The following is a 25,486-nucleotide window of genomic DNA, read 5'->3' as shown; positions in this document are numbered from 1 at the left end:
CTGGATCAGGATCTGGAGCTCAGAGCAGAAACTGCCAACACCAGGAACTGGTGCAAGAGGAGGACCTGAGTGCCCCCTGAAACATTTCTAATTTTAAAAACATACTTAATTAGGGGGAAGTGATAAACAGTTGATCCCTTCAAAATATTGTTTTCCAAGGAACAATAGCACCTCAGCATTGTAAGAGGATTAACTCAGTCGTCAATAACCGTCACTGTAGGTATGAGAAAACAGTGTTAGGAGTTACAAAAGGGTCTCAAGATCATGCAGGTCAGAACTGAGAACCGTCCAAAGCATGTGCTGCATGATAGCCTCTCTAAGCTACCTGAGGCTTGGTCTGCTCCTGACACAGGGCAGATGGTTCTGAGGAAACCACACTCCTCAGGGGACCCCAGGGAATTGACAGAGTGGAGTTTGGGTTCCTGATCATCTTCTAAGTCTAGAATTTTGAGATTCTTCTGCACCTGTCCTTCCTCCAGAACAGAATCTGATTCAGGCGGGATTCCAAAGACTGAGGCATGTGCCAGGCAAGAGAGCAGGCATGGCTGGATGAGCGCATCGCCAGTGACATCAACAAAGAGGCCAGGGCACTGAGATGTCCAATGATTTAGCATCCTGGCTGGGAGGGGTCATGTGTTCTACAGTGAGTTCTGAGCATACTGCACCGCCCTCGAGGACCTGCAGGGGGCGCGCGAAGCCAGCGTGTCTTAGGTGGCGGTGCGCATGCGCAGTCCGCGTCAGCAGCCGGCATCTTCCCTGGGGGCGGAGCTTGTTTTCCTCAGGACTGAGCGGGCGGCGCCATGGAGGCTCCAGGACAGCGCTGCCTGCGTGTCCGCGGGAGGAGGACGCTCCCCGCCCGCTGTCTGAAGTTACGCCGGTTTCCCACTGCCTGCGCCCGTTTCCTGCCGGGGTGTGTGTGGACCTGACCGAGCTGGGGCCCCGGCCGGCTGGGCAGGAGGGGACGGGTGCGCTGGCGGGCCCGCTTCGACTATTCTCCTCGCCCGCAGGGAGCGGGTGAGTGTCCGCGTCCCTGGTCCTCACTGCCCGGGTCCCCGCTCCCCCGTGTGATCGGGGGTGTGTACACCGCGGGTCAGGAGCGGGGACGCAGGTGTAATGGGAAAGGGGCTGAGAAAGTACTGAAAGAGTTAAAGAGAAGTGTGTAAATCACATTATGTTAATTTTTATATTTTAAGTGTGTCAAAGTCAGAGTTTATCGTGCTTTTACTTTCTTGTCTTTAAAGGCATGCAATCATTTATTTTATACTTAAAATATGCTTCTCAGCTTATCTCGTTTTCAAGTCAAAATACTGCCATGGTTGACATTTTCTCATAATATAGTGACAATCTTCAACATGTGTGAATATAAACTCATCGAAAAAATCTTGCACCATTCCATGGTGAGTAGTCTTGTTAAAAATAATATCCAGGCCATTACTAAATTATTACAAAAATATAAATTTTTTGAATCACTTTTAGAATTTCCACACACAGTGGTATTTTTAAAACACCAACCACTGCATAGTGCTTAAGACCATTTAAGATGAAATATATTCAAACCTAAAACTTTAGAATACTCAAAAGGCAGGATAATGGCTGTTTTTTCATTGCAAATACATTTTTTCTTCGTAAGTGCAAAATACGAAGGTATTCAGCTAAATTTTGTATATCTTTATTCAAAAGGTGAAATTAGAATATAATCTCATTTTTTATTTTAAGGCTATATTTCCCATAAAAATTGGTATTTTTATCTGTAGGATCTTAATTGTCCATTCATTTGTTTTTTTCTTTTGGTTTCTTTAACAGAGAGTGCATTCTTGTGTCTTTTTAGAGTTTTTAATTCTGCTAACTTATTCCAAGAGACTTTCTGACACTGATAGTAAATAAGGGGAGAGCCCTTATAGTAACTGTGCATCTTTTCATGTAGTCAGGATTTTTTTTTTTTTTGGATGACTTTTTTTTACAACTTCCACTTGGTTCACAATATTCCCATTATGACAACTCAATAAAAAATTGTAATCTATTTACACCAAGATACTTATGTCAGCACAGTGCTTTTGCTGATATGATTTTACATTAGATTATAATATTTTATTTGATTTACATATATACTAATACATATTTTACATATGTACACACATATATGAATATCTCCTAAATGCCATTAATTTGCATGGGGTGGTAGCTGGTAACATGTGATCTTTCTGACCATTGGTTATTCTTATGTGTGTCTAACGTACTTCTTAGAACAGATACTAGAACATCACACCTCTCATTATACAGTATTTTAAAGGTTATATTTTATTTTACTTATTTTTAAACATTTTTTATTGAGTAATAGTCATTTTACAATGTTATGACAAATTCCAGTGTAGAGCACAATTTTTCAGTTATACATGAACGTACATACATTCATTGTCACTTTTTTTTTTGCTGTGAGTTACCACAAGATCTTGCATATATTTAAGATTCCACACATGAGTGATCTCATATGGTATTCCTCTTTCTTATGTTCTGCTCCACCTAGAATAATATTCTCCAGGAGCATCCATGTCTCTGCAAATGGCGTTATGTTGTCAGTTTTTGTGGCTAATACTATCCCATCATATAAATACCCCACATCTTTATCCAGTCATCTGTTGATGGACATTTTAGGCTGTTTCCATGTCTTAGCTGTTGTAAATAGTGTAGAGAAATCAGCTGAAAACCTTATGGGGGTTCCCTTGTAATTCACTCTTTGTTGTTCTTTCGCTTCCTTTAGGATCATTTCTTTATCCTTGACTCTGGCTATCTTGATTAGGATATGCCTTGGTGTGGGTATGTTTGGGTTCTTCCTGTTTGGGACCCTCTGAGCCCCCTGTGCTTGGATATGATTCCTTCTTTAGGTCTGGGAAGTTTTCAGTCATGAGTCCTTCCCATACCTTTTCAATCCCCTTTGTTCTTTTTCCCCTTCTGGAACTCCTATTATGCATAGATTGGCACATTTTATATTACCCCATAGGTCCCGTATATTGTTTTCATTGTTTTTTATTTGTTTTTCTCTCAGCTGTTCTGATTGGGTGCTTCCTGTTGTCCTGTCTTCTAGATCACATATTTGTTCTTCTGTATTTTCTAGTCTGCTTTGCACAGCCTTTAGGTCAGCTCTCATCTCAGACAATGAGTTTACTAATTCTACTTGGTTCTTCTTTATAGTTTCTATTTCATTTTTGACATATTTTATATCCCTAAACACTATTTTTTTTAGTTCCTTCAGTACTTTAATCACTCGTTTTTTGAAACCTTGATCTAGTAGGCCATCAATGTCTTTTTCCTTGATCATGCTTTCAGGGGATTTCTCTTGATCTTTTAATTGGGAGTGGTTTCTCTGCTTCTTCACATTGCTCCTATCTCTCTGGCACCGTGGCTTAAGGAGTATCAGTTACCTACTTAACCTGGAGATGGTGTGCCCTTAATGATTTGATCAAGAGGTCTTTGTATCTTCACCCTGCTTCGCGAACTCAGCTTGCTGTTTCATAGGCCTTCTGTTGGCGCCCTCATCTGTGCTGCTCTCAGTGGCTGTTAGCTAGCAGATTGTGTCCCCTCCTAACACTAGGTCAGGAGCTGAGCTCTTACCCGGTGGGCGGGCAGGTCACTCCCCCTCCTGATGCCACAGTCAGATGCTGTGATCAGGGGGAGGCAGGTGGGCAGATCACACCCCGTCCCAGCACCGTGGTCAGGTGCTGTGTTCCTGCTAAGAAGGTGGGTGGCTGCCCACCTGCTCTCTCCTCGTGCTGGTCACTCTGCTGCTCTGTGCAGCTGCCTGCTCTGCCTCGGGTAGGCGGTCTGTAGGTGGGCTCGGGGAAGACTGCGGAACAGCCCCACCTATGCTCTGTGCCAAATCTGAGCTCCTTGTTTCTCTTGGCAGCACAAGTTCTCTGAGGTGTCAGGGTAGAAAGATCCTCTCTGCCTTGGGCTATAAACAAGTCTCAGTCCTGCCTAGGAGGTTGTGGAGCCCCCACGTGCAGATTCAGGCCTCAGCCCCGCCCCCACCCAGGCACTATGCACAGGAGGAGATGGTAGCTGTGGCTGAGCCCTGCCTCTCTTCTTGTGAGATGTGCCAGTAATGGCACAGGTCTGAGGAGACAAAGGCTACAGCACCCCTCCCCCCAGGGCACATGCCTGTTTACAGTTTTGTTTACCTTCTGAGTTAAAATTTACCTGACAATGAAATGTATAAATTAGTCTTTTGAGGTTCATCCTTGTATCAGTAGTTGGTTCTTTTTTATTGTTGAGTAGTATTCCATTGTTTGAATATACTATCATTTGTTTTATCCATTCTCCTACTGATAAATACTTGGGCTTTGGATATCTTTTTTTGCAAGCAAACTTTTTTTTAAAAAATGCAAATATAGTATACATGCTTAAATGTGAACACATCTTAAGTATACAGCTCAGTGATTTTTCACAAAGTAAACACATCTATGTAACCTTCATCCAGTCAAGAAACAGGACATTGCTGTTCCACTTTGGGTTTCTTCCCAGTTACTACGGAACCCCTTTGATGGACTCACCATCCTAAATTCAGCCAACATGGATTGGTTTTTTTGCTTTTGAAATTTTTGGTCCCGTAGTTTCCACTCAACATTATGTAAGATTCATCCACTAGTGTTTTCTGTAAACTAGTATATTTTTTATTGCTTTAAAGTATACAACTTGTATGCATGTGCCACCACTTATGGTTATGTATTTATTGTTGACAAGTGTTTGGGTCATTTTCTATTTGGGGGTATAACAAATAGTGATTATGAGAATTTTCAGGATGTCCTTTGGTGCTCAGATGTAGAAGGGTACACACATGGCTTACCCTTGGTAATAGGGTGTGGGTGTGTGTGTATGTGTATGTGTGTGTGTGTACATATATACACACACACACACACATATATAACTTTCATTCAAAAAGCCTATTTCCAAAGTATTTGTAAGAATTTATATTCCCACTGGCCATGTGTAAGAGTCCCCATTGCTTGTTGCCCTCACCAATGCTTCATATCACTTAACAACTAACTATCCTAGTGGATGTCTAATGGTGTTCCAAGTGTGGTTTTAGTACGTATTTCCATTATTACTAAAGAGGTCAGCCCCTTTTCATAGCTTATGTGGATTTTTTTGTGTGTGTGTGAAGTACCTGTTCAGTTATTTTGCATAATTTAATATTGAGGTTCTGCCTTTTTCTCCACTGGTTTTTGTTCTTTATATGCCCTAGATACAAGTCTTTTGTTGGATATAGGTATAGCAAATATATTTTCCCACCGTGTGGCTTAGCTTTTCACTTTCTTAATGGTATCTCTTGATAAAAATAATTCTTAATTTTACTGAAGTCCAACTTAAAACTCTTATGTTTCATGCTTTGTCTGGTTTAAGAACTCTTTGCCACTTCAAAGTCATTAAAATATCTCCTACACTATTTTCTAGATGCTTTATTTTGGTGGGGGATTAGGTTATTTATTTTAATGGAGGTACTGGGAGTTGAACCCAAGACCTTATGCATGCTAAGCACACATTCCACCTAAGCTTTACCCTCCCCCAGATGCTTTGCTTTATGTTTCAAATATATTAGATTTATAATCTATCTAAAGTTACTGTTCATGTATGGTACAGGGTTTAATTCAATGCTGTTGCATTGGTCTATATGTCTAACTTTAGGTAGTTATCACATAGACTTAATATTGTTTTATAAGTCCTTTAACATTGTTCTTTAATATCATCTTGGCTATTGTTGGCCCTTCACGCTTCTCTATGTATTTAGAATCAGCTTGTCAAGTTCTACAAAAAAACAGTAACAACAATTAACTGTTGGGGATTTTGATGTGCACATATAAATCTTTGAATCAGTTGAAGGGGAACTGACATCTTTAAAATGCTGAGCCCTCCAATCCATAAAGTTGGATTACCTCCCCTATATTTATTTTTATCACTGCTGTAACAAATTATCACAAATTTTGCAGCTTAAAGCAACACAAACTTATTATTTTATGGTTCTGTAGGTCAAGTCAGGAACAGGTATCATTTGGCTAAAAATCAAGATGTCAGCAGGGCTGTATGCCCTTCTGTAGGTCAAAGGAAGAATATATTTCCTTGTCTTTTCCAGCTTCTAGAGTTCACCCACATTTCTTTACCCATGGCCCTTCATCTATCTTCAAAGCTAACAGCTTTACAACTTTCTAATCCTTCTTCCAAAGTCATATCTTTCTGACCACAGCTGGGAAAGATTTTCAATTTTTAAGGACTCCTATTGTTAGACTAGGCCCATGTAGATAATCCAGGCTAATCTCCCTGTCTCAGAGTCCTTAACCTGATACATCTGCAAAATCCCCTTTGCCATGTAAAATAACATATTCACAGATTTCAGGATTAGAGCATGGATATAGGTAGGGGTCAGTGTGGTGCACTATTCTGTTTATCAAACTGTTTAACATTTGACGCTTTCTGACAAACATACAAGATAGAAGATCCTGATCATGTTTAGAATGCTTCCTCTGCAAAATATTGGGCACTGAGTTTATTTGAAAGGACTGAAAATAATATTACCACAGGAATGGTTTCCTAATTCTACTGACATTTACTTACTTTATACTTAAATACCCAAAATGGTCAGCCAGGAGTGGGATCTTGGCAAATAAAATAAAAGTATAATTCAAGCTTTTATCACTGAATTTACTAGCTAATTCTATTTTAGAAACAGACAGAAAATAAAACAATTTAGAGTAAGTCTGATTACTTATATATTAAGTGAAAATTAAGTTTTAAAAGCATGTCTGAATATGGGATAAAGTAAGCATCATAAAATGTAATGTTAATATTTAGTACCTGCAAATCTCAAACTCCCAATTTATAAACAAGTTCATACTGTATAGCACAAGGAACTATATCCAATACTGTTTTGTAGTAACTTATGGTGAAAAAGAGTATGAAAAGTAATATATGTATGTTCATGTATGACTGAAGCATTGTGCTGTACACCAGAAATTGACACATTGTAAACTGACTACATATATATATATTTGAAAGGGCTGAAAGGACTATATATACCAAGAAAAAAAATTAGATTGATAACCAACAAAAAAATCTGTCAGTAATATAATGCTAGAAACACAGACACAAAAGAATATCTCAGGCATACATCTGTTTCTAGAGTCCTAGAAAAAATAGTGCCTATGCAAGTCCCTGATAAACATGAGAAAATAGGAAAGGCAATATAAAAGTTCAAAATGCTTTGCTATGTAAGAGCTGCAAGGTGACTCAGACACAAACTTAAGTGGTCAAAATGTTTATATAATTAATGATAACTTAAAGTAACTGAGGACATCATTTTAAATGAGATAAAAATAGCTGCTCAATTTTCATATTACTAAGCAAGTCATTTCTGTTTATAGTAGGTTTATATTATTTTTATATGTATTTATATTTTATAAAGACATCAACTTAGATCCTGGCTGATAACCGACAGTGGAGCAACTGATTGATTTAAATGGGTATCATAGACTTATCAGATTTCATATGCTTTAAATATACATTAATTATTAGCTGTCAGGAAGAGTTCAATTTTCATTTATTCTAACATAGCTGTGTCACAGGCAGGTTACTCTGTATTTACAATGGAGAATCATGATAGATATAAAGATATCAAGTCTTACTGATCTTCATAGGGGTGCTTTTATAAGAAAAGGAGAATAAAATAAGAAAAATCTAAAATACTACTTTTTTTATAGTGTTCTAACAGTTTTATCTTATTTTTATTTTTTTACTGAGTTATAGTCCGTTTAAAATGTTGTGTCAATTTCTGGTGTACAGCACAATTTTTCAGTACTTTACGAATATACGTATATTTGTTTTCATATTTTTTCCCCATGAGCTACTACAAAATTTTGAATATATTTCCCTGTGCTATACAGTATAAACTTGTTTATCTATTCTATAGATACCTGTCAGTATTTACAAATCTTGAACTTCCAGTCTGTCCATACTCACACCCTGTAAAATACTATTAAATCAATATATATTTATGAAGAACTATGAAAAATGGGAAACTATAAGTTGTTTCTTTAAATTGGAGCAAAGAGAACTACTTTAACTGGAAAATAGTTAAAATCTGGCAAGTTTTATGATTTCATGTTCACCCCTGGCAGCTTTTTTTCCTCCTTTCTCCTTCAATCTTTTTTGGACCTTCTAAAGAATTAAATTAAAAAAAAAAAAAAAGAAAGAAAGAAAGAATAAAAGAAAATTAAGAAACAGATTTGCATCTAAAATAACCTCCTAACTGGAAAGATTGTATACTTTGTGAAAAATTTACAGCTGCCGACTTATGATCTATGTCTCTGTACACACTGCCTTACTTGTTAAGAAGGGTCTTAAAAAAAAAAAAGGTAAAGAAAAATAGCAAATTATAATGGCTTTTACTTTTTAAATTCTTTTCTATGTGTCTACAATCTGCTCTATCATGAGTTATTAAGATAAACATTATCAGCTATACTCTACTTTCCTATCATGCACATTGTGACTCTGAGAAGCACTCACGCTCTAACTTACCATCTGCAGGTGGTGTACAGGTTAATGCAGTTCTTTCGACAATATATGGTTTTGTAGTCTAGTTGTCTAACTACTACATAATGGAAAAGATGTAGAACTACTGGTACCACTGCCCTCGGTCTCTGTCATTTACCTTAAACATACCTGGAAAAGTAGATTCAAAAACTCATTGGCAAGAACATTTTTCACACTCCAGATATGATATTTCTCTAGAGTTAAGATGGCCATTCTGAAAGAGAAACAATATTTAAGAATATCTTAAATCTTCATCTTCTTATATTATTTGAATAAAATCTGTTTTATTAAACTTGCAATGGTCATTTGTCTGAAAGAAAACTAATGATTTAACGTAGATGCTATGTGTTCATCTGAAAGTAGGCCAGCAAGAATAAGTTCAAAAGTAACCAAACTCTGAAGTAGTCAGTCACAACGTGGGCAATTTATCACCAAAAATCTTCTTCCTCCAGTAAGACCTGGGAAATAACTCACAGTATCTTCTGGTTCAAGGTGAAGTTTACTAACAGAACCCACAAAAGGTTCTGGTTAGAGAAAAAGGACTATTTACTAACTTTGAAAGCATCTTTCCAAACTCTCTGGATTATGCCCCTTGACCCTAACAATTTTCTAAGATCTTCTTTAAAACATCTGGCAATATTATTAGACTTCTTAAGAGATTTAAAAAAACTAAATATATATAATAAATGAGTATCTATATTAACATTTCCTCAAAATAAAATTTAACATTACTTTCACAAGTTGAATAAAGCAGTATTTTTTTTTTTTGGTGTCAAAGTGTACCAAAAATTACATGTATATACAGTAGACAATATTTCTTGGCAGGCAAAAATATAACCAAATGCTTCTTACTTCATGTTTTGAACAATCACCTTAACAATCCTAGATGAATAATAATGTTCTTAGCTTTTATTACTTAATTATATTTTTATTATCTAATGATTTCTTATTTAATGATATTTAATATTTATTATTAATGATATTCATGTATTCATTCAATATATAATACCATGTATTATAAGAAAAGATTTTAAAGCACTATGATGGTAATTATTGGCTTTCATTATGCAACTTCCATAAAAGTATATTAATACCAATGTAATGGTACAAAATAATGGGTAATATTGTCACAGTCTAGTCACCAGTGAATATGGGTAATAGGTTTGGTTGAAAGGTCCAAATTCTATTCTAAATTTTTACCATTTCATTATTATGGTTACACGGAGATGGAGCAGCAAAATGATCTTTTTTTTTAATGTTCAAAAGTACAGCCATAAGAAGAAACACGGTCTTACATAAAAATAGACAGCGATGATAACCTCCATACTTATCAAACACCCAGAAAAAAGGCAATGGAAATTGTATCTCTACATAAGGTATTTCCTAACAGAAACTTTCCTATGTTTCTGTTTTCATATATACCAAATAGAAATGGCTACCTTAGTTTTGGGCAGAAAAGTAAATGAAGACGGTTATCTGAGTTGCCAAACAAAGATCAAGCCCTGAAAAATTCATTTCTATTATTTATTTCTATTGAGTGTCAGTTAATAAGACTATGATGATTTCTTCTGGATTTGTGATTGAAAAAAAAAGTTACTTATTTTTCTAAGCCTGTAGAAGACCACTATGGTCTACATCCTACCATCTGCTACTTGGTACATGTCAACATTTGAATAGAAAGGGTCAAATTAACTCATATGTGTCTCACATATATGGATTATCTTCAGTTTCACAGGGATACATAGACATTAAGGCAAACCTATTATAATATCTTTAATAAATGTTGTGAAACTAAAAAAAATTCAAGGCTTTATTCTTTGTAAAGTACATGCTTGTTTCTGCTATTATACACTTATTCTGGCTGCTATTAAAAAACTTAGAACAGACCCTCACCAATATTATTGAAAAAAAATTTTTTAAAACTATATACACCACCCAGATTGAGATAAAAAATAATTTCCATCATCCCAGATATCCTATGGTCCTTCCCAGTTAAATGACCCATCTCCAAAATCACTATTGTAACAATTATTAACATGAGTTGTCTCTGTTCTAGAACTTCATATAAATTGAATTGTACAATGTGTTCTTTTATTCTGTGGCTTCTTTTGCTCAATATAAGCTTTGTCTTACCATAATGTATTAAAATGGGAGAAGTAAAGATTATAAACTACAGATGTCAAGGGCTGTCTCTACTTAATTTTTATAAAATGCCTAGCTTATAAAATATAATGTTTTTATGTAAATAACACTTAATGGAGTTGTTTAAAGGTGGAATGGGCTTTCCTTAGGGACAACTCGGAGGTATTGTAACGACAGGTCCAAATAAGCATTTAGCAGGGATGATGTAGAAGAGATTCAAGTATGTATACGTAAGGTATGTATACCAATTCAGAATATAATGTATTTTTAGAAAAGAATAAATTAGTCTCTGCTAGACTCACCTTTGTGGTGTCATGTGCATTCTATGTGTCTTCTACAATGTTGGATACATCCACATGTAATTCCTTTAAAACCAGAAACCCAAATCAGTAGTTAGGATAGAGAAGGTATCATTTTTATTAGCCAGTAGCTGAAGTATAAAGTATTTTCGGTCAACTTTTTTTTTCTTTTTTTAATTACAGAAATAGATTGTTTGTTTGCCTTAAAAATTTATGACAATTTTCCAGTGGTTTCATTTTTTTAATATAATACATTCAGCTTATTAAATTTTCTAAGGCAAATTCTCTTCTCAATTTTGCATCTTTGGCTATGAATATTTTGAGTAGCATAATATAGAACCTAGAAGTAGTAAGAAATCTTTTTCTCAACCTGTTTTAAAAAATTCTTCACTCTATGTTCCTGTTGGAAGTTTACATTCAAGAAGATGTATACAATCAGACTTTACCAGGGTATGATCGGTGCAGTTGTCCTTCCAGGCCTCTAAATGTGCAACCACGTGTCTCTCAGTTCAACCCTAGAGAGAACTCCATCACCATCAACATCAAATACCTTGAAGCAAACTAAAGGAAAGAAACTCTTATGGAGGGAAATTACTTTCATATTCTGAAGTATAATACATTTTATTACAAGCTGCCCTAGTAAAATTACTTAGTTCCTCAAACAATTACATTCTGGATTAAGTTCTTATTTGGAGGAGATTGTGTCATTAAAGTCCTTTGAACTTGTAGGAATTCCTGTACACTTCACAAGTCTCTCTCCTTATATCATTAGCCAGCTTAGAGAACTCTATCCTTCACCTAAATCTAAAGTTAAATTTCTTGTAAACTGAAAAAGAAGGGCCAAGTTACTATACAATATCTCACAGATTTTGAGAAGGTAATTCAAGCTTTTAAATTAATTTCTAATATTTAAAACTGATCACTTCAGAGTTGATTCTTACAATGTTCAAAATATTCCATCTACATTAAGAATCAACAAAAAGCTGGTACAGTCAGCCCCCTGTATCCATTGGTTCTGCATTCACAGGTATAAACAATAGATCAAAAATTATATATATATATATATAAATTTTCCCAGAAAGTTCTCAAAAGCAAAACTTGAATTTGCTATTCACTGACAACTATTTACATATCATTTACATTGTATTTACAAATAATTACATTGTATTAGGTATTACAAGTAACCTAGAAATGATTGAAAGTATACAGGAGGATGTGCATAGGTTATATGCAAATACTATGCCATTTTACATAAGGACTTGAGCATCCATGGATTTGGTATCTGAGAGGGTCTCAGAACCAATCCTCAGCAGATAATGAGAGATGACTGTATAAAGATTTTGCCTCTCCAGTGTAATTAATGTGCACCCAATATTTTTGCCTAAGAACAATCTCAAATCTTCAATGAAGTTTATATACAACAAGCTAAAAATCCGAAATACCAGCACTTTGCTAATTAACATCAATATCAGCAAAATTGCTAGTTAGTCTAGTTGGTTAACTTCCACTAGTCCACTGGCAAAAAATAAACTAAAAAAATTTAAGACAATAATTAACCTCAATTGAGAAACAAAGACTTCAGCCTCTTTAATACCAGAACTTTAATGTGAACAAATAATCTATCACAAAGCCAGGTTAGAGTAATGGTATACTATCAGGGAAGATAAAAGAAATCTAAATTTTTAGATTAAATAATTATCTACTTCACACACCCGTGTGTGTAATAATTATGTATTAATTATGCTATGAAATTAACTGAGTACATCACAGTACAACATTACTAAAGAATATTGAACTAATAAGTATCATACCCAAAATACGCAGTATTTGTGAAGCTGTATTTTAGAAATATGCAGAGATAATGACCCTAGTGAATATATAAGAATTAGGTTCCAATTAAATGTAAACTGCTGCATTTTCCTAACCAAATATGGTTAAGATTTATTAATGTAATATGCTTATAAATTACGCTATAATATTTTAGCTAGGTTTAAAAGATAAATTTAGTATTTAATAAAATTGTTTTATCATAAATTTAATTTTGCTAATAAAATATCAATATACACAGTGCTAGAAAATAAGTTGGAATTCAAGTTAAGCAAGACAAATTTTCTATATAGACTACCAGAAAATATTTTCTATATGCTTAACATTTTCAAACACATCATGAATGATGTAGTTCATTTACCATGAATTGTACATTCATCTGGAAAATCAACCATTATTAATAACAAAGATCTTAAATTACTCCACAGTAAAAAAGAACAGATGATTGAACCTTTACACTGACCTCAGTAAAACCTCAGCAAGAGATTGCTATTTGCCAAAGTGATGAAAATTCAAGCTTTAATCAGATGATTTTTTACATGAATGGATGCTAATTTTTTTCTCTGTATAGCTTCCAAATTTTGTGATGTTTAACACACTTACATTTCTGTCTTTCAGCCAGAGGTCCTCTGCAACAAGCTGATAACCCACAGGATATCTCCTTAAAATCTATGTGGCTGTCATGATTTTCACCAAAAGCGTTAAATAAACCTGTAAAATAGGAACACAGAATAAATCACAGCCAACAAACTTCCTGTTAATAATGACATGCTTATGAAAGGAGGCATGACTCGCACAAACTGACTTAGTTTTTAAAAGTTATCAGTAGTTTCCACTGTCTTAGGAAGTTTTTTTCCCCCCCTGGCATAATTATAACCAAAATTTAACTTCCTAGAAGAAAATACTATCATTTAGTGTTTGGTTTTGTCTGCCTACCTGTCTCTATCTTATATTAATTCCAAAAGTCTAAAGTGATTGTAGAATGTAAAAAATAAAAGTATATTTTAAAAATGTAACTGGAAAAAAGTCAGAGACCACAATTATCCTAATTTGGAAAGACTAAGAAGAAAAAGGAAAAAAGAAGAAGAAAAGTTGAACTCTATAAAAGATATACTATGTTGTTATTAACAAGCTTCATACAGCTCCTTCATGAAGCAAAGAAAACTAACACACTATATTATAAGAGAAAGAAATTCTGTACTGCAGTCTTCATTGTACCACTTAATCTGTATACATAAATATATTAAATTTCAGAAATAAAGGGCAATTTATAATCTAATCCTGTGGATTTTAAACTTTTCATAAAAAATAAATGGAATCATTTTGTTTTCAAATGAAATGATTTCTCAATCTCTAATTCTAAAAAGGTAAAAACATAACTGCACTGCTGAAGTGGAAGCCCTGTCTGTTCTAGCTCCCCTAACAAGTATTTCTAAAACACACTAGAAACCTGAAGAATACAGACTATTTCAAGAATCTAATTCTGTGCCCTCAAAGAGCAGAAAATTGAAGCTAAGAAGTAGTTAAATGACTTGCTGAAAGTAAGAAATTTTTTTTAAAAAGGTCTGAATCAGAAGCAGAACCCAAGCTTTCAGATTTCAAATACAGTTTTTGTGATTATCACCCACAACTACTCCTTGTAAACCTCATTTAATTATATATATATATAGTAGTGAAAAGTTTAGAGCTAAGTGGGAACCTTAGAGATGGTCTAGTCCAGTGGTTCCTTAATTTTTTAAGGGTGGGGGAAGGATACAGCAGTGGAACCTTCTTCTATATAAAAGAAATACAATAGACATTACTCAGCTGAGGAAGAGGTGGGGGTCATGTGTGGAAGCTAGAGCTTTGCCTATTCAGTGTCCACCACCCTGACCCTGCACCAGATGCTCAGGCACCGCACTGGAGCACAGTTTCATGATTTTCTTGGTCAAACCGATTTTATATATGAGAATATTCAGGTGCAGAAAGGTAAACCGACTTACACAAGGCTCCAAAGGTGGAACAAGGCTCACGTGTTTAGCAAAGAACATTTGTAGAAAATAGGATTCCCACCTTCACTCAGAGATGGACAAATTGGTGGTGAAGCCAATGGGCCAAATGTCTCTAAATCAAGTCATCCAGTTCAGGATTGAGCCCTCAGCAACCAATAGCATTTCTCCAGATGAATGATGTCTGATTCTTCCACTAACAAATCAAACAAGATTATAAAATCTCACTCTTCTCTTCTGGACAATTAATTAGTTCATCCTGATAATGTAACTTCTAAAGATACATTTTAATTTTCCAGTTACACTGTTAAAAAACTACCTAAAACAAAAACTCTGAAAGACAAATATATTGTATATAAAGTGGCATGAAAATTAAATTCAAATTAACATAAAAGAGGCTTTAAAATGGGAAAAAAACTTGCAATTTCCCTTTAAGCAGGCTGTTTAATTCCAACATGTAAAATAATAAACTAAGATATTTATTTTTTGCTTCCCACACTTTTATCTGTATTCACTTTGGTGATTTTAATCTCTATCTTGGATTTGAAAATTCCTGATCATAGTCTCTCCTGGCTACACAGGTAACACACTAATAGCAGAATCTATGTTTGAGTTATCCTGTCACTATGGTAACCATTTACACATTTAATACTTATTAAATAAATGTACAAAGGGGATAGACCTAAGCTTCTCCTTCTTGGCCCTAAAATTCTTACTACCCCTCCTATAAAGGCAGGAGCCTCCTCTGTAGGACAGAGTGTAAATGTATCTCCTGAGAAGGATTCCCCAACAAGGGCTGTCTTTACAGCGTGCTTTTAGATAAGATGTTTTAATGGGACATTTCAATAAAAGGATCAAGGACCTAAGCTTCCTAGTATGGTGGGAGTTGTGATGGGCATGGGAGGATGCTCACTTGGGAGGATGAGATGTTAAAGACACTAACAGTGAAAAGGACAGGGCAAGATGAAGGGCGATTGGGAAACAGGACCACAGAGATGTGACATCTACTTCCCACTGTCATCTAAGTGATACCTACTTGAAAGAAATATTTTTACAGTTAAATTCTATAATGGGGGGTTATTTAAATGAAGCACACATATACTCAATGAGTAGATCACATAATTTTTAGAGATTCAGAGTGCATTAGCATTTTCAGAGTACTTTTTACATCAATAACTAGTATTTATAAATTCCTGTGCGCTAAATGATTATGTGGAATTATTTCCATTTTGCTTTTAGACTTACTACAGCTTAACCTATTCAATGCACTGATACAGAGTAATTTTTCTAATGAATAAAAATGATAATATACAACCTTGTTAAAGATTCTTTAATTTCTCCATCACCAGATTTATGAACACTTAGGCCTATGTGTCAGGCCCCGTTTCTTGCCAGCTTTTTCACCAACACCTTACATTTAGGTTATATTGCATTACCCAGAGGTCGGGAAATGTTCTTTCACACATCCATGTCTTTATTAGGTCCTGTGTCCTCTGAGGAGAAACCTTCTCCCCACTTTCACATCCTTCCATTTTACAGCCTAACCACTAATCCTTCTGTGAACACCTTCTAGTGCTTTCCAACCTCACCAGCTACCCCAGGGTTTTAACTTCTCTCTTCCACAACTGTCCTCCACTGTATATAGTATCCAATATTCAAGTGAAGTATGAGTCCTCATTTACAGGTCTGTGACCTCTCTAGATTATAAAGTATTTGGATTCAGAAACCTTGTGCTTTTATCACTGTAGCTGCTAGAATTCATTTCATAGGACCTGATACATAGTAACCACACAATAAATACTTGCTGAATGAATGAATGAATGAATGAATGAATAGCCAAGGCAATCTTCACAGCCAAGGCTTCCCCATCCCAGCTCAGTATTCTTTCTGTTATATCAAAGAGACTCTGCCCCATGAAACAATAGACCCTGCACATTTTAACAAATGTATACAATTATTAGGAACTATTATTAGAACAGAGACTAGCACTACTGTTCTCATAGTTATGTCACATAAGTAGTGTATTAAAGCTCATTCTGATTTGTTATTTATACAAATCAGCTATGTCTGTCACCAGTTTAAATATTAGTAATTTAGAAAACAAAAGTTATTGATTTATCCACTCATCAAAAAACATTATGACAGATCTACTTACATACCTCTTTTGTCAGTTTATATACCAACTGGAAAAGAAGGGGTGTACAGTCAACTCTGAGAGTATAATTGCCTGCAAAATAAAATAGAGAGTATTTTAATACCTCCAAATGGACTTCAAACCTGTATTTAATTCTAACTTTATTTTCTAATTATAAACAAGATATAACAGATTTCAAATTGAAGTCATCATTCCTGGAGAATTAAAAATAGGGTGGACCCTACAGATTATCATATTCAGTGAAGTATGTCAGACAGAGAAAGGCAAATATCAAATTATATCACTTATATGTGGAATGTAAACAAACAAAAAAATGATACAAATGAACTTATTTACAAACCAGAAATACATTCACGACATAGAAAAGAAACTATGGTTACTCAAGGGGAAAGGGGGAAGGGAAGAGAGATGTTAGGAGTTCAGGACTAACAGATATACACTATTATATATGAAACAGATAAACAACAAGGACCTACTGTATAGCACAAGGAATTATATTCAGTATCTTATAATAACCTATAATGGAAAAGAATCTAAAAACAATGTATATGTATATGTATATGTATATGTATATGTATATAACTGTGTAACTTCGCTGTACACCTGAAACTAATATTACAAATCAAATGTACTTCAGTAAAAACAAATAAATAAAATTTTAGAATAGATAGATAGGTAGGTAGATAAATAGACAGACAGACAGTCTGGCTAAAACTAAAACACAAGGTGGAAATAACTCTTCAGGAGCCAGAGAGGCTGCAGCACACACTCAGGATAGGAGACTGCAGAGGCAGACTCTGCTGCTAAGGCCGCAGCTCCTGCAGTAACAGTAAGGGCCATTGCTCATTATGGCAGCAGTACCTAGGGGTCTTTGGCAAAGGAAGTGGTAAGGCCATAATGTTCACGTTTTTATTCATTCATTCAATTCAATATCAAGACGTTAGACTAGAGCGTGTCAGTAACTAACATGTGTCCTGTGACACTTACCTAGAAATAACCATAACACGATGAAAGCCTACAGATGCACATGCCATATGTCAGGGTCAAAAGGAAGTCTGTAGTGGGTGCTTATTTCAGAGTTGTTCCAATACATACAGGAACTATTTCTGTATGAAATACTTTAGCCCAACTTTTAAAAATAGCTCCACAGGAAGAATGTCAAAAGTACTAAAGTTTTAAGTAGTAATCCAAGATAGGCCAATGGTAAATATACTAAAGAAATTAGGATCAATAGCTTAGTTATGAATCATATTGATTCATTTGAATCATAATAATGTTCTCTCTGGTAAAATGGAGAAATGGAGGTATTATTGAGGCATCTCATAGAAAGAGGATAATCCTAGTTTATGAGTTGGAGTTGACAGACTTAAATACTGGTATACTATTTAATGACAATCTGAAATAAAATTTACCTTCTGTGTATGAGTCTGCATTGATATATGCAACCTCTCTCTCCTGGAGTGTTTTCACATTCTCCTGTAGTTGAAGCAAAGCAGTCACTTAACTCACGGCATTTACAATTGTGGAAATACAAGCAAAACAAATTAATTCAGTAAAAGAGTGGTTTGCAGATACCATTATAAATCAAATGCCTATGCCTTTGACCATAATTTTAAGAAAATGCTATTAACTGCTTGATAATATTAATGCAATTAAAACAAGAAAGAAAAATATTAGTGATGCTGTAGCCACTTTTCATAGCAACAGCACGGAGACCCAGAGGAAAGCTGCCCCTGATCCCCTGCACCATAATATGAAGGGGAAGGCTCAGAGATGCTCAGCCTCACCCTGGATCTACTGGAAGAGAACTGCTCAAAGTAAGGCCTGGAAATCTGTACTTTTAAAAGGTGTCCCTGGCAATCCTTACAGACATTAAAGTATGAGATCCCTTGACGTTGGGGATCCAAGTAACTTTACCATATTAAAAGTGAGGAAGTTGGAAATTTGATTTATCAAGAATTTTCTGAAAGAGAAGATATTGATGAAAAAGGAAAAGAAAGGAGGGGAGGATAGAGAAAAAACTAGAGGGAGAGAAGAGTGGCTATTAGGACAAAGACAAGACATTTCTCTCTCACACATACATGCACACACGCACACACATTCTAGAAAAATACAGCAGAAGACTAATGCCATCACACACATGGGAATATGCAGAGAGAACTCTTTTCTTCTCTCTGTTTCTCTCTCTCTCTCTCTCTAGCTTGCTACCTTATAAGAGCAGTTACAGTAAAAACATTTAAAGCTGTGAGTGGTCATCCCACAAATGAGAATTCTCACCTCTGCACTTGGCCACACGGGATAGATGACAGCTGATTCTGCTGCAGAGTTTCCATTATGACAGAGCTACAGTAGAAATAAAAAAGATTCCTTAAATATATGTCAAGGTAAATGTGCTGCTGAATATGATCAAGAAGCTAGTAGAAAATGGGAAACAATATTCAAATTGTCTTTTAACTCACATGAATTTAAATTAATGTAAGGCATATTATCTTGTATCTTGGATTTATTTTATCTGTATTCTAAGCTGCTTAAATTATAAAAAGACACATGTATTTCTATATACATGTATTCACAAGAAATTACATATTTCTAAAAGTAAATGACCTTAATGAATAAGATCTGATTCATCTAAATAAGTGTATTATGAAATGCATGTTCATAACACCAACATAATAATAAGACTTTGCAATATACATGGAATCAAATGTGATACAAGTAACTGTGATTTTATTCCCATACTTATTTGATTCATATTATTATTTTAAAGTATGCAGAAATGAGTCAGAAGGAAAGCATTTTAAAAACCAGACACAATGATAAGAAAGATATGACATTCTTCAAATCAATTCTATAAAATTTGGACTCATAAATGATGAACAAAACAGAGGATAGTCACAGGAAAGTGCTTTTTGGTGCACCTGCCTTTAAAAAAAACACACAAGCCTACCATGAACATGTAAGAACTTAGAGTTACTGGACAGAGAGCCTAAGGGAAGAAGATGAAAGAAGGGGGCCTATGAAAGACACTTTAAAATAAAGCATTAAGAGCCAGTGACAAATGAAAATTAATCATAATTGAATTAAAAATAAATCCTTGAAATTTTAGAGTAATTCAATTTACAAAATCATTGTATTATACTTCCCAATCAGGCACTTTTGTAAATGGTAAAATATACCTATGGTTACAATTTAGTACGGAATCCATAAAGGAGAGACTATAATCAGAGTATAGTCATCTTAAAAGAGCATGTTGTTTTCCTAGATAGAAGAAATCCAAGGAAACTGTAAAAACTTGAAAATTAATGCCAAGGATCTATATCAGATTTTCAATAAGCTAACTCACTTGTCAGAAGCAGCTTCCTAGGTTTGACTATTTTCTGAGCTTACAGATTTTACTTACTTATCACAAAACAAATACAAATAGAAACTAAAGTATTTTAAAAATAATGAAAAACTTGGTTTGTACTTAGTAATTAAGAGGTTGTTCTGTTTTACCAAACTGATGTAAAAGCAAAAGCAAACTCTATTTCTTAAATTTTCTTGAGTATTTATCCAAATTAAAACAATATCAGGTAATGGAACACATCTGTGATTACCCTGAGATACATGTTGACCAAGAAGATACGTTTTCTGTCTTAGTTACCTCAGCCCATTTGTGGAACCCAGAAGTCCAATTTTTTCTGCATCCCAGCTGGCAAAAATGGTAGTTCTTCTCGGTCTCCAGCCTGTAATCATTGTTAACATACATGGTTAGGTACATCTGCCTAAAAACAAAGGAAAATTCACTCAAGTCACTTTCTGTCATCACTTGCCAAGGAAACATTATTTACCTCTACTACTCAGTTTTCCAAAATTCTGGACAACTTCTTATAAATCAGCAGTTCCACTGGTTAGGTCAGTACCTCCAAATACCCAGAAGTCCTGATGATCTCCCAGAATAACACACCTGTTTGGAAAGGAAGGCATTCAAAAGAATGACAACTTAGAATGTATTATAAAGAGCAGTAATTCATGTTTTTAAATTAAACTTCCTCCTGCTTGAGTTTCCTCCATAGAAAACCATCAAGGTAGTGTCTCCTTTTAGAATTTACCTTTTTTCCCCACATTTAATTATATCACATCAACCAGGAAAAAAATATTAAGAGTTGATTAAAATTTATCTTCTCTTACTCCTGTAATCTTTGTAAAAACAAAATGTTTTAAGACATTTTAAAAAATCCACCAACTCACCAAGTTTCACAGATCCTCAGGTAGTTCTGATTACATCGTAAATGCTTGTGATTTTCTTGATGTTATGAACATGCATTTTAACCTTCCTAGAATTTCACAAAGGGAACAAATTACTTCACATAGAGCATTATGTCTAACAGGTTCCTTCCAATGTTTTATTCTAAGTCTCAGAAGTACAAAAAACTGTTTAATAGGATGATAAATTCCCATATGCCCACCATCTAAATTCAATCGTTAATACTGTTGAACTATTTGCAAGCGAGTTGCGCAAATCATGACAGTTCTCTCCTATGTGTTTAAGAATGCACCTTACGGTGAGATTAAAAAAAAAAATCAGTATTTTATATTTTTCCTCCCTCATAACTCTATTGTTGGTATTTATTTAAACTTCAAAATCATTATTCAACGTGAAAAAGAATCTTGTTCTTAGCAATTTAACAAAAAAATTGTGTATTTGTCCATTTAGAGCTCAAATCAATTAAAGGATATAAGCCCCAGGTGCTTTTTTTGATATTTTGACCAGGGAAAATTTGTTTCTGACTTTTCTCTTAAACTGTTACTGAAGCTAAATACTCTGTTTTCCTTGTGTCTGTATGTGCCTGTTTATAAATCACATTTTTCATTGTGTACCTCTAGAGGGTATTAATACATGAGATAATAAAGTCTATGTTAAAGGAACTCAGTTCTAATTGAGTTAAATAAACACTTTTTAAAAAATTCTTATAAAATAAAACTGAAATTCTAATATCTTAAGAGTTTTGAAATTTTAAAACAAGCTTCTTACAGAACTTATAAAATACTTGCAGAATCCAAATTCACATTGCTAAGGCAAATCATTAACCAACAAGGCTCATTTAACCATTTTAGTTTAATAAAAACAGCTATCTCCTCTCTGATTCATCAGTGTGAAGTTTCCCTTTCCCTCTACATTTCAAGCCAGTCAAACTAAAGTTCTGATCATGCCATGCTGTTCCCCAACCCTGCACAAGCTGTCCTCTGCAGCTGGCGTTTACTGCCTGTCTTGATTCTGTGGAAATCTTAGTTTGTGTAAAATTAAGCTCAATGAGCACACGGTCCGTGGTCATGCCTCCTTAACACCAGTGCTGTCCGGGGTTAGTAACAGTAACGACTATGCTGGTAAGCGCACGGGGCCATGTAGCAGTTAAGCGTTCACCACTGTGACCATCTAACCCACCCCCACAGAAGTGACCAGTGAACTTCGCTCCTTCCCCTCTTCTCTCCTACTCCTTCCCTTAAGTTAACCTAGGGTTTTGCATGCATAGCATTTTGACAGTTATCTGAAACACTGTTTTAAACCCTCATTTGAAAAGGGAAGACAAAATGTTACACCTGGCCCGGAGAAGGAGAGGGGTGGGGAGTGGCCCAGAGGAAGCCGAACGGGACGCGCGGCCTCGGATCACAACACAGCCCCGTTCCTTCCCGAGTTTCGCAGCCGGGAAAGCAGAGGCCTGGGGCCCGGACCGCCTCGGGGCCTTCGGGGGAGGCCGAGGGAGGGACGGAGACCCGCGCAGGGCTGGGGAGGGACCCGCAGGGACTCACCGTCTGTGCAGCGGCTCCTGACCCACGGTGGACGGGCGGCGGTGGCGGTTGAGGCTGCGGTGCCGGCTGAGGGGGCTGAGGCGGCGGCGGCGGCGGTACCGGCTGAGGGGGCTGAGGCGGCGACGGTACAGGCTGAGGGGGCTGAAGCGGCGGCGGCGGCGTTGGTTGAGGCTGCGGTGCCGGCTGAGGCGGCGGCGGCGGCGGCTGCGGTGCTGGCTGAGGGGGCTGAAGCGGCGGCGGTACCGGCTGAGGAGGCTGAAGCGGCGGCGGCTGCGGTGCCGGCTGAGGCGACGGCGGCTGCGGTGCTGGCTGAGGCGGCGGCGGCGGCGGCGGCTGCGGTCCCGGCTGAGGGGGCTGAGGCGGCGGCGGCGGCGGCGGCGGTTGAGGCTGCGGTGCCGGCTGAGGCGGCGCCAGCTGAGGGGGCTGAGGCGGCGGCGGTACCGGCTGAGGCGACGTCGGCTGCGGTGCCGGCTGAGGGGGCTGAGGCGGCGGCGGCGGCGGTGGTTGAGGCTGCGGTGCCGGCTGAGGCGGCGGCGGCGGCGGCTGCGGTGCCGGCTGAGGGGGCTGAAGCGGCGGCGGTACCGGCTGAGGCGGCGACTGCGGTGCTGGCTGAGGGGGCTGAGGCGGCGGCGGCTGCGGTGCTGGCTGAGGCGGCGGCGGCGGCGGCGGCTGCGGTCCCGGCTGAGGGGGCTGAAGCGGCGGCGGCTGCGGTGCCGGATGAGGCGACGGCGGCTGCGGTACCGGCTGAGGGGGCTGAGGCGGCGGCGGTACCGGCTGAGGGGGCTGAAGCGGCGGCGGCGGTGGCGGCGGTGCCGGCTGAGGCGACGACGGCTGCGGTGCTGGCTGACGGGGCTGAGGCGGCGGCGGTACCGGCTGAAGGGGCTGAGGCGGCGGCGGTACCGGGTGAGGCGGCGGCGGCTGCGGTGCCGGCTGAGGGGGCTGAGGCGGCGGCCCCTGGAAGGACTTGAGGGTCTCGAAGGCCTTCGCCAGCTTTTCCAGGGTCGCCATGGCGGCCTCCCGCCCCTCGGGGACAGCCCACGGAGTCGCCAGGACGACTGGCGGCTCCGGTCAGCAGCGGTGGCAGTTAACGGGGCTCGAGGCCGCCAGCAGGTGCGGACCCCAAGCGCGCGGCCATCTTGGAGCCGTCCCGACAGCCCCCGCGGCCCTGCGTCCTGCCACGCTCCGCCGGTGGGGCGGGGCCGGGCCGCGGGATTGACAGCCGGAGGCAGCGGCCTCCGCCAATGGCTGCCGCGCCCGCCCCTTGGGCCCAAAGAGCCGCCACGGCTGCTGGAGTCACTTCTTCCCGGCGAGGGGCGAGGGCTACTGCAGGGAGATCGGGAGGGCGGTTCGGGGGCGGGGTTGCGTGGCACGGCGAGGAGGGTGGGGAGGGCGGGGTGACTTGTGATTGAGGGTCTCTCTCGGCGAGGGGCGTCCCCGGACGACGCCTAGCGGGTGGCGTTGAGGCGGGGCAGTGGGCTGGGAGCCCGAGACCCCCGCGGGGCGCTAGCCCACCCCGCGGCGCGGGCGGAGGGCCGGCTCGCCGGACAGCCTGCTGTAATATGCTGACTGTTATATATTTGGCCTTACCCTTGTTAGTTGCCTCAAATCACTCCTTGTTCACCTTCATGATCATTACCATAGATATACGTCTTAGAATCCTCGTACTTACTATGTTCCCTCATGCTACAGGGCCATACACATGCTATTCTCACTCTCAGAAATAATCTTTTACACATCAATGCCCTACTCCCCTCAAGAGATTTGCCTATCTAATTCCAATCACTCTCAGTGCTCAGCTAATTTGTGAATTCATAAAGCCCATTACATTAACATAATTTCTTAACACCATGTCATTCTCCTTTATCACATTATTAAAGTATGCTTTATAATATCATAAAAACTCTTCCATGCATGAAGGTAGATATTAAACAATTCAGTTCACAGTATAAAGTTGTAAGTACATATACTGTATATTATGAAAAATGTTAAGGAATAACATACTATCGTTAAATTCATTCACAATTTTTCATAGAAATATGGAAATATTTATTCCAAGTTGGATCATCACTATATGTGTGTGTGTATATATGTATATATTTTTCATCCTTCATTCACATTATAAGTTCTGATAAAATATTGCCAAGAATTAACTTTTATACCCCAAATTACCAATAAAGGAATAGGAAAGAAGGGAGAAAAGAAGAAAGGAAAGAAGGAAATTGAGGGGTTTTAGAACTCTTGAGATTGAGACATATTAGATAAAGACTCAGATCTGTACATTTATGTATGATAATTATTTTCCTAAAATTATATAAAAACATAAAGAAAACTGAAAGCTAAATATAAAATTATTTACAACCCAAATTTGAGGTTAATTTATATCTTCAATTGATATGCATTTTTTAAATTTAATATTACACTGTTCCATTGCTATAATATAATCAAATTCATAAACAGAAAACTATATATGATATATACATCCTCTCACCATTGATAACATCTCTGAAAGCATTTTTGAAGTAGAATACTTTATATTTAAAGTTTTTATCATTAGAAAGGCTTTGAATATTTTAACACTATTAGATTTAATTTGCTTCATCGTATTATTTTTTCCATTACATGAGAAATAATATCTTATATGGTTTTGATTCATTCTTTAAGTAATTTGTTAATATTGTATAATAAGTGAATTCATGGAATTGAGGAAA

At 37.6% G+C, this 25,486-nt stretch overlaps 1 protein-coding gene across 6 annotated transcripts; it reads right to left on the bottom strand.

The window, feature by feature from the left end:
• Window positions 1-2,272: 2,272 nt before the first annotated feature.
• On the bottom strand, window positions 2,273-23,937 carry LOC141576193 (uncharacterized). 6 transcript variants are annotated; one of them, XM_074358656.1, is made up of 12 exons: window positions 22,779-23,937; window positions 20,819-21,304; window positions 20,632-20,713; window positions 19,266-19,331; window positions 18,401-18,464; window positions 16,993-17,060; window positions 14,898-15,029; window positions 13,449-13,556; window positions 11,465-11,579; window positions 11,022-11,084; window positions 8,707-8,791; window positions 2,273-8,202 (listed from the first exon to the last, which is right to left on the bottom strand). In XM_074358656.1, the coding sequence occupies exons 1-2, from the start codon at window positions 23,784-23,786 to the stop codon at window positions 21,296-21,298; spliced, it is 1,017 nt and encodes a 338-aa protein (XP_074214757.1). In that variant the 5' UTR covers window positions 23,787-23,937; the 3' UTR covers window positions 2,273-8,202; window positions 8,707-8,791; window positions 11,022-11,084; window positions 11,465-11,579; window positions 13,449-13,556; window positions 14,898-15,029; window positions 16,993-17,060; window positions 18,401-18,464; window positions 19,266-19,331; window positions 20,632-20,713; window positions 20,819-21,295. The 6 variants fall into 6 exon arrangements, with proteins under 6 accessions (XP_074214757.1, XP_074214759.1, XP_074214756.1 ...); XM_074358658.1 differs by having other exon boundaries at window positions 2,273-2,553; XM_074358655.1 differs by having other exon boundaries at window positions 2,273-8,791; window positions 20,819-20,934; window positions 21,219-21,304.
• Between the last annotated feature and the right edge of the window lie 1,549 nt (window positions 23,938-25,486).

Source organism: Camelus bactrianus, chromosome 36, assembly GCF_048773025.1.
Source record: "Camelus bactrianus isolate YW-2024 breed Bactrian camel chromosome 36, ASM4877302v1, whole genome shotgun sequence".
Taxonomy (NCBI): Eukaryota; Metazoa; Chordata; class Mammalia; order Artiodactyla; family Camelidae; genus Camelus; species Camelus bactrianus.
This window is presented reverse-complemented; position numbering and strand designations above follow the sequence as displayed.